Source organism: Lathyrus oleraceus, chromosome 3, assembly GCF_024323335.1.
Source record: "Lathyrus oleraceus cultivar Zhongwan6 chromosome 3, CAAS_Psat_ZW6_1.0, whole genome shotgun sequence".
NCBI classification, from domain to species: Eukaryota; Viridiplantae; Streptophyta; class Magnoliopsida; order Fabales; family Fabaceae; genus Lathyrus; species Lathyrus oleraceus.
The window spans coordinates 82,676,617-82,687,363 of record NC_066581.1 but is presented as its reverse complement, the minus strand read 5'-3'; the positions used below and the strand labels follow the sequence as shown (position 1 = coordinate 82,687,363).

The following is a 10,747-nucleotide window of genomic DNA, read 5'->3' as shown; positions in this document are numbered from 1 at the left end:
ATGGAGGAGTTTGCCTCAGAAGTTGCTTTCAAGCTGCTAACTTCGACACCTTATTATGCCCAAGCAAATGTTCAGGTCGAAGCGGCTAACAAGATAATGATTGGTTTAATAAAAAAGCATGTGGGTCAAAAGCTAAGGAATTGTCATAGAACCTTAAATCAAGTGTTATGGGCATGTCGAAACTCTCCCAAAGAATCGACTAATGCCACACCATTTCGACCGGTTTACGATCATGATGTTGTACTCCCTTTAGAAATTCATTTGCAGTCAGTTAGAATTCAAAGACAAATAGAGATTCCAACTAAATACTATTGGGCTATGATGCTTGATGAATTGAGTGATCTGGATGAAGATAGATTGGCTTCTATATATGTCTTAACGAGACAAAAAGAAAGAGTAGCTAAGGCATATAATAAGAAATTTAAATCCAAAACTTTCCACTTACGAGACTTAGTTTGAAAATTCATACTGCCCATGGACAAAAAAGATAGAGCTTTGGGCAAGTGGTCCCCTAATTGGGAGGGTCCATTTAAAATTCTGCAAACATACACAAACAATGCATATGAAGTCGAAGAATTGACCCCTGAAGGTCGAATCCAACGGATAAATGGAAAATATTTAAAATAATATAGGCTTATTTTGCAGGAGATACATATTAACGCAGAATAAAGGCTTAAAAAATAATAGCCTTAAATTGTCAAAATGCCACAAAATGGGCATATTTAGCAGTTACAAAGGTCCAAAATGTCATACAAGTGTTATTATTTGGTACTGATACAATATAAGAGCCTAAAGGCATCATTTACATATTTAACCAAGATAAAAGATACAACATATGGTACAAGATATGGAAAGTTCCTAAATAAAAATCTAAGATATATGTACAATATCAACCATTGTAAAAAATCCACAGAGGAAGAAACATCACAACAACTTCGAAACATCATCAAGCAACTCCTCTTAATCAAACCTGAAAAAACACCTGAAAAACAATAACATTGATGGGGTGATATGATAATCTCAGTGAGTTCCCCTATCTTATGGGTCCACTTGGTTCTACAAGGTTGCTACCTGATTTCTAACTCAACTATTCACCTTCTGTTACTTGTGTATCACTCACACAATGTAACTAGGACTTAAGCAACTGAGGGACATTCATAATATATGGAAACATATCACTTGAGTTCATATAACTCAATAAATCACTATTCAGATTCACGAAACATCAATCCCCAAAAGGAATTACGTCAAAGTCAGGCTCGGTTCACGCATGCTCGTATGGTTCGACTTTCACGGTGGATATCGGGTCCTCTATAAGGCTTAATCCTCAGTTCAAGCGAACGTCACTCATATGGAATTCTAACTCACTTTGAGTATCTTTCACTATATGGGACTCTAACCCACTTAGGTGTCCGCCTTTCCCCCATGTCCGCCATGGTTGGGGCTCAAACCCAATTGAGGTACGAATCATTGGTGCCACATCCCCACCTACCGCTTTACCTAAGCCTTTGAAGTGGTATGTGCACAATCACAAATAATTCTGAATACGTGGTTAGTTCTTATATACTCATGATTGTTCTCATCAATCACTAGGTGTTCAAAACCACCAATTCACATGATATCATATCAATTCTCATGGCCTCATAACATGATCAATTCTCATTACATAAATCAAACATGTCCCATACAAAGCATGTAAATGCATCATTCCTGTGACTACTTATCCGTTGTACACACCGTGACACGATTATGTTCAAGCATTACTATCTAAATCATTTCATGACTTAAGTTATCTTTATAAGTTAATTACCTATTATTCTCCTAGGTTTACCTCACTCATAAGTGTAGCGGGGTATTCGTTACCTTATGATTTATTGACTAAATCAAAAGTAAGCATACAATTCGAGTCGCCACCGCACTTCTATTTATCCAAAGGAAAGGTTAGAAAGCGAACAAAAACCAAGTAAGAAGTTTTATCAAATCAAAAACTAATAAAAATGTCAGAGATCTGGGTAAGGGGGTTGGTTATGAAATGGGAAGGTTTTAAGCACCTAAAACATCCTTAGTACTCTAAGGGAGCCATTTTTGCAAGTGTGTATTGTAGGTTGGTATTTGTGAAAAGATTTGTGCAAACAAGATTGGGAAGATGGGAAAAGAATATACATATTATTTACAATTTTGTTGTTTGAATGGATGAACCCATTGCCTACGTACCATCACAAAGGTAGGATCAAAACCTCGTAGTTCGGGGTAAAAATCTCAAAAGATTGGTGAATTGATTTGACCAAAAGCCTTAAGGTCTTTCGTTATCAAAGGGAGAAAACTCAACCTAAATCAACAATCCACCATGTGAGGAGAGCTTCAACATACTAGTGAGGGATCCACCCTATAATAAGTATGGAAGACTTATAGTCCAATCACTAAGGATAAGGTGAGGTTTACATCAACCACTATGATAACTCAAACCTATGACTAATGTTTATGAAAAAGTTTTAACAAAGGTGGTCATTGGAACCACAAAAATTAACTTGAAGTGAGTTGTATTTACAAGTTAGAAGTATTCACAAAATGAAGTCAAAGTATGATTAAGTTCCATTTACAATGAGTATTAATGAAGAGAGTTTGAAAAGTCAAAGGCATAAGGCCTAGGTTTCTAATTTTTAAAACAATGTCAAGGTTTGCACAAAAGGAGTTTGGCTTGGGTTAGAGTGGAGAGAAGAAGAGAAGGGCTAGTCCTAAACATGCAAAGATAAGAGAAGAGATAAAACCCTTGGAGTTCCTTTTCTTGAGATCATAAAGATGATTCAAGATGCTCCTTTCCTTTGGACTTAGCAATCACTCAAGCAATCAAACAAATATTATATTCAAGCTCCTAGGACCTCCATTTGGCTGGTCTCTCTTAACTTGGCTATTCATGACAATGGTCCTCCTTACTATCTCAAGTTGGATTCCCTATCACACAAGAACAAACATCAAAAAGTTCACAATTCAATAAGAGGAATAGACAAAGAATGAGTTTAGATTATGGTTCCTTTGAAGTCAACTTTCAAGATATAGCATTCTAAAGGCATGAGGCCTAGTTGCTCTTCAACAAGTTTAGCATTCTAAAGGCATGAGGCCTAGTTGCTCTTGAACTCCTTTAAGCATAGGTAAGGTCCTAATTCTAAGTCCTTTCTCCTTTTTGCATAGGGTTCACACAAACAAAGACAAAACAATCACAAAGCAACAATATACTTATATACAATAATGTGCTTAAGTGAGCAAAAGGAAAATGACATAAACATAAAATATGAGCTCAAGTGAGCAAAGGGAAAAGGCAATATGAATAAATGAGCAAGAAATTAAATTGCATTAAAGTAAATTGCAAGAATTAAATGCTTGAATTAAAGTTAGTAATTAGTAGTTAATGTTAGTGTGCCATAAGACAATTTAGCGCTATGTTAAGCAATCGTAAGTGGACTAATGTAGTAGTCGCACATATCTGAGGCCGGTCAATAAAACTATAGGCAAATAAACACAAGTTAGAGATCATGACTAGTAAGCCAAGCTCCTACAACTTGCCATGCCAAAAGAAAAGAAGGAAAGGCCTTGTATGGATTTTAGGTTTTTTTGCTTGACCAAGAAGCAACCTATCTTGGACACAAAGCAACTCACTGGATCTTTGATCAAGTTGAGTTTGATTTGGATCAAAGAAGGTTAAGCCTCTCATATGTCAAGACTAACCACAAATCATTAACTCATTGGCCAAAATAAAAAGAAGAAGATGAAGATGAAATGAAATGGACAAAATGAGAATTCAAATGACATAATCAAAACGCAATGATCAAATGTTAATGAAATCATCATCAACCAATATAAAACAGAAGAGAAATGAAGATTAGAAGTCAACAAAGTCAAACATATTTTTTTGGTATTTTTGGAATTAAAATAAAACATAAAATAAAATGAACAAAATATGGTCAAACCTCAAATTCAATTCAAATCTACTTCAACAAGTCCAATTGAATCATCATAGGTCTAACATGGTCAAACAAGGTTTGACAAATTTTCTCAATATTTTTTGAAAACAGAAACTATTTTAAAACAATTAAAAACAAAGAAAAATAACACAAATGAACTAAAATCTCAAATAAATCTCAAATTAATTAAGAAATTGATGAGAACATTTTTCATAGACTTATCATGATCCATATGTGTTAAGAAAATATTTTTAGAATTTTTGGATATCAAAAAGTATTTAAAATGAATTAAAAACTATTAAAAACAAAATAATTCACAAAAAAAATTAAATGGAATCACAAAAATAATTAAAAATCAGTTTATGAAACTAGGTTTTTAAATAAAAAATTTGGTGTTTGTCTCATATTTTTGTGATTCCAAATAAAATAGTTATGAATTTTTGAAATAAAAAGGAATAAAAGAAAATAAAACAGAAATTAGAAAAATGTGAAAAATCAGCAGGGCTTGGATCCACTTCATTAATTGACGTGGACACATCCAATGGCACAGAAGCGCGCGCGTACCATGGTCACAAGTCAAATGCGTTACACAATGAATTAAGAAAAGTAAACATAACGCATGGCTGGGATTATAACGTTCACATGAGATCCAAAGGCCATGGTGCATCCACGTGGGGATGGTGGTGGAAACCACCATCTTCTCCGGTGGACCAACCAACTCCGGCCACCAGTTGCAGGTTTTTGAACCTCAACTAAAATACACAAACGTGGTACCAAAATGAAGCTGGGGTGATGTACATCACCCCTGTAACCTTGGATTGTCCTCAAGATCTCTATATAATGAGAAATTTGAGCTTGAAAATCCAGGTATGCAAACTGAAGTGCCTTAAAACATGAAATCAAAGCCACCACTGGCTTGCCTCTTGCACGAGGACTTCAGAAAACCATTTGAACACAAGCAATTCACATTATATGGTGAGATTTAGATCAAAACAGTTTGAACATCTACCTTTGAAGAGCAGCTTTGTGCAGCACGATCTACTCAATCTTTTGCTTCCAATTTGATCTCCATATGTGATATGAATGCAAGGCTAAGGAATAAGACTTGAAGATCAACTGATTTTGTTGAAATTCAAGCTTGAATTGAGAAAATGAAAAATCAGAATTCCTTTGGTATGGTTGGGTTTTCACTTCTGCAGATTTTCAGGTTGCCTTGAGGTTGAAATTTGAATGAGACAAGCATTGTATTTATAGCTGAGATGCAAGCAAGCAAGTGCCAAACTCGTGCGCATGATCATTGGATCCTCCATGCATGGGCCTGTACAGGCACATGTGAGGCCCAAACTTGGATGGAAATGAATGCTGAGCTCATTTGAAGAGGGTTTGGACGTGCAATTTGAACTGCAATGGCTTGTGCATGAAGATTCAAAGTGAAATGCATAATTGGGCCTAAATGTTCCCCTCTTCGAAAGTCACACATAGAAAACCCAAACATAGGCATGTGAGTAATGGTTGGAAAGGTCTTGACATAAGGAACAAAAGCTATGTTGGGAAAAAATCCATTTGGAGTTTGGAAATTTGTGAAAATTGGTCTTGAAGTTTAAGGTACAAAGCATGCCTTTGAAAAATTTGCCAAAAGTGACCAACTTCAAGCCCTTCTGTTTCATTGATGCAAGCATCAAATGGAAAAACCTCCAACATCCAAGTTGTAGATATTTTCAAGATGATCAATTTGGACTTAAATTTTGCATCATTTGGATTTTTGATGAGAAAGTTATGGGCACTTGAAGTTGGACTTTTTCAAGATTCAATGGTTTTGGTCCAAAGTGACCTATAATGTTTTGTATTATCACATGTGTTTCTTTTAAGACTATGAAATTTTGTCCAACATAACATTTTAAGTAGACATATTAAGATTTCCAATGCAATTTGTCTCACCTCAAAATCATAAAAAATAAGGAAGTTAGGTCTTTGGGAAGTTGACCTAAAATTAGGGTTTCAGTCAAAATGACCTATAATGTTTTGAAATGAATGATGACCTTACAAGTTTCAAATGAATTTTTGATGAACATGAAAGTTGTTCATATGGTTCTTAAGAACATATTTTCTCTTGGGGTCATCTTCATTTGACAAACACATTACAAGTTAGGTCTCAGGGATCCTCATATTAGTCAGATGACTTGACTGGTCAACTTCTCAAAGCCAAACTTCAAATCTTGATGAATGAATGATTGAGGATACTCACATAGGCTAATATATGCATAAAATAATAAATTAAAGAACTTCCCTTGATTTAATTTGATCATAGGTTGAGGTTGTTTCATGAGCAAGGCACAATCAATGCACGGTTGAATTAGGGTTTCCTTGGGAAACAATCCTCAAGCCCTTTGGTTTTTCTTGATCAAATTGGCAAATTGAAATACTTGGGATCCATATATGATGATTTAGAGCTTTGGGAACCATTGTCATGCTTGCTTTCCTCTTCATCTAGCCATTTCAATGAGCATGGGAGCCTCCTAGGAACAAGGGATCTCATGATTGCTTGAGCTTCAAAACAAAAGAAGTTAGTGACATATTTTTGTGCTTTTGGTTAGTAAACAAAATAATAAAAGAAATAATATACAATTCAAGCATGCTTGGTGGTTCCAAACCAACTCACACAAGTCCCAACCCTAGGGTTAAGGAGCCACACATGCTATGATCCTTGAGGCAATGCAAGGAGCAATGATATGATGCCATGAGGGATCTTAGGGTCAAAATTAGGGTCTTACAGATGCCCCTATTTAAGGTCATTCTAGTCGGATATATGAAGGTTAAAATCTTCGTCTCGACGAGGTAGAATGGGCTTAAATAATAACACAGAGATGAATTTTGGTCCCTAAGAGACCTCATGATGCAAATATATGCATGCAAAAGTTAATACTCTGTGGGGGAATATGGCCACAAAGGAAAAAAGGAAATCATAGAGACCGAAAGTCCACAGGAGTAACACACTCACTAATGGGGACAGAGACTCTGGGGAAAATAGGGTAAAATACGTGAGCAGGTCACGACTTGAAAACTTGCTGGGAGACACGAAGGGATTCCACGAAAATAAATTGGTGGAAAGACTCGAGCTGACGCAAAGATGCATGTATTGGAGAATATGCCAATACAGCGAAACTATCCCTAAAGGATACTTCGGATAAAAATCCGGACTCAGACGGGGAAATCCACAAAGGACTCAGCTGAGGAAGAAACAAACGAGACATTACCGGTTACTGGGTAATAAACTCAAAGAGAGACATGTGATCAAAACACCGGTTACTGGGTGAGAGAATAACATGCTCAGGGAGAAAGAATATCTAAGACCGATATAAGGGTGAGAGATATCAATCATCCGAAACATCCGAGGAGGACCCAAAAGGCATATCTCAACTCAGGAAAAATCTGACTCCATAGGGGACAAAAAGTCATAATAGGGAGCAGAAGGAAGGAACACCAGGGATACCGGTTACTGGGCATATAATAGGTGACCAACCAGGCGTGAATTGGGAATAAATCCAAGACACTCATCATCCGAAAAGGAGGGCTGAAAAAGCAAACTCAATTTACAGGATGGACATTCGATTCCATAAGGAAATACGAATCTTACTCAACTGGGGAAGAAAAAGACTTCGACTGAAGAGCGCATGAGATATATTATCTATTACCGTCAGAACGTAGATAGAATACTCGCATGGAAGATTATCCACAACCGGTTACTGGGTTAATAAAGGATAAATCGGCCGAAAAGAAAGGACATCGGGATACTGGTTACTGGGTATAAAATGATGACCAATCAAATGGAGAAACAATCATTACCAAACAAGGGTAAATGAAAGATGACTTGCGGGGGATAAATTGCTTGACAAGAGCAATTATCCGAGAGATATATCACCGGTTACTGGGTGAAATACTTAAAAGGAATATCAATACCGAATATTGGATAATGATAACCAACAAAGAGGGGATTACATCTACCGGTTACTGGGTATAAAACCATAGAAAAAGGACTTACAACTACCGGTTACTGGGTAGAAGGCCACAGAAATCCACTGGGGAAAAGATGGACAATTACTGGTTACTGAGCAATTGAGCAACTAAACCACAGGAAAACTGCAGGGGAATAACAAGAAAGGAGTCAATCTAGGAACAAACTAGAGAGACACAATTAACAAGACTCAACCCAATGAGGATATAACTCAGGGGAGTAATTCCATCCCAATATATAATTAGGGAGGAAACTAAAACAAAAATCATCCACGAGGACATAACTCAGTGGGGAATATAGAAGGAAAGATAGACACTTTCTGCCTATGAGGCTGACTCTATATGGAGAGATCAGACACAAACATCTGCTTGGGGAAGAACATTTCACCAATAGCAGGAGATAACAAGCAAAGATATATGGCAAAGAATGCAACATGAATATCTGAATGTTATAGTTATGCATGTATATGCGTGGTTTATGTATGATTAATGCTGACAAACAGACATATCTAACACAAACAGGTCCAAGAATCAATGGACGCACGTCCGGTATAACATCTCAAAAGAGAAAGGCCAGGCCCACAGGAGAAATCAAATCTGGTGGGGAGCATCAAATGCCAGGAGACACAGACTGCCACTGGGGATCAAGCAGAGTCGCTGCTGGGGACAAAGACCACCGTTGGGGATAAGCGAGGGTCACAACTACCAATTGCTAGAGATCTTCCAACAATTCTCGGGAACATGCAGAGATATCAATAAGATCTATCATAGACGAACTCTACTGGGGATCTTATCAGGGGATAATGAGAAATTTTGTGGGGAACAACCTCCAAACAGACTCATCAATCAAGCATTCTCTTCTAACTGCTGAAGAGACATCTCTGCTACCGGAAGAAGGAACAAATTGCTCCACTGGGGAAGGAATCAACACATCTTCCGCAAAATCCCTCGATACTGGAAAATGTCTTCCACTCGAAGGGGATACCACTGTCAAACTGGGATCAGGTAACGTCAGCTGGGGAACATACAGGGTCACCGCCAGGGATTTGCTATTGAATAGACAAAAGATCCATCGTAGAGGAAACTCTACTAGGAAGCTCAACACGGATAAGATCCATCGTAGAAGAAATTCTACTGGGGAACTTATCAAGGAATGATATGAAACTCTATGGGGAACAACCACCAAACAGAAGTTCCAACAATCAAAACGACTTCCTTCTCAAATGCTGGAGAGACATCTCTGCCAAGGGGGGAGAGAACCAATTGCTCTGCTGGGGAAGGACACAACATCTTCACCACCAGCTCAATTTAAAGGAAACTTTCCAATAAGGAGGGGAAAACCAAATATCAGGCTCCGATCAGGCATCTCTGCTGAGGATAGACTATATGCGATCCCACTGGGGACAGTCTGCTGTGAACAAACCTGTTGGGGATGAGCTATAAGCCAAATCGTTGGGGATAACTACAAGTATCTCCGGAGGAACTGTCCTGGCTAAAAAGATCGGACACGAATCCTACGTCAACACATGCCATGCCAGGGATGAAAAAGGGGAACACACCCTTCACCAACTACTCTAAGCAACTACTACTGAGGAGATATCTGAAAGATAGCATTGCAGGGAACACATGCTCACTCCTGCTGAGGATTTCTATTCATGCTGGGAATTTCCAACTCACCGGGGAAAGACAAAACTTCCTCATGAATAGATAACACATCAACTTCTATCAATCTATAAGGGATTTTACGTCAGTCCACACACGGGATGACAACCATATAATTGATAAAACACAAATGCTAGACTCAGACTCCCTGGGGAGTTGAGGATGTTTGAGATAAAGGTTTTCACATTTCTAAAAAGCTTAAGGCCAAAACTCCAGACTCTCTGGGACTTGATATTGTATCACCCTCTCTGTGCTCGCTGGGGAGACAACCCGAAAGATGATGAAGAGGATACAAACATGCCAGAATATGAACAAATGTCTTACCCTTTTGGAGATCGTACTATCCTTGGGAGAGCACTGAAGACATTCCATTTATCCTTTCAGTCATTGTGAATGTTCACTTTGTTTAAAAACAGTTTATAAAAACTTTATTTGTTTAAAACAATGATATTTATCAATTAACATGCAAACATTTGTTGAACAGAAACAAATAAGAGTGTAAAGAATTGGATAAAGGCTCAAATTTATTTGATAGAATGGTAGTCCGCAAATGGCGAGACTCCATAGATCTTTACAAATTTGAAATTGGTGATATATATTGGAAAAAGGCTACATTGAACATAATGACCATTTCTCCACCAACTCTGAATCCAATGTATTCGAAGCTTCAGTTGACGATGACTGAGCGAGAATCTTTGACAGAAGACGGCTTGTAGAACAAAGTCTTGTCAGGATGCAGTTACTTGCCAAATCCCTAATTTTTGCCTAGATTTCCCCAGGGTGAGGTACTCAATCTAGCGGGATATATATATTCATTTTTTTTATGTCTCTAACTTTTGCCTGGACCGCCCTTTCGGGTTTTCAATCCACCGAGACGCTCATTTTTGCCTAAGTCGCCCTTTCGGGTTTTCAACTTAGCGAGCTATTCTATTTTTATTTAGGCGAAGTATTTCTTGACTGCATCTGAATTCACAGGACGAGTGAAATCCTCCCCATCCATAGTTGTAAGTATCAAAGCACCGCCTGAAAAGGCTCTCTTAACAACATATGGACCTTCATAGTTTGGAGTCCACTTGCCCCTGGATTCGGGCGCGAAAGACAAAACTTTCTTGAGC

General features: G+C 37.7%; 1 protein-coding gene across 1 annotated transcript; it reads left to right on the top strand.

Moving 5' to 3' along the window:
• LOC127129797 (uncharacterized) lies at positions 1-459 on the top strand. Its single transcript, XM_051058923.1, has one exon. The coding sequence runs from the start codon at positions 1-3 to the stop codon at positions 457-459; it is 459 nt and encodes a 152-aa protein (XP_050914880.1).
• The last annotated feature ends 10,288 nt before the right edge of the window (positions 460-10,747 follow it).

Bases quoted from the DNA above. Each gene is read 5' to 3' on its own strand.
- LOC127129797 (XM_051058923.1), top strand. From the start codon at position 1: ATGGAGGAGTTTGCCTCAGAAGTTGCTTTCAAGCTGCTAACTTCGACA.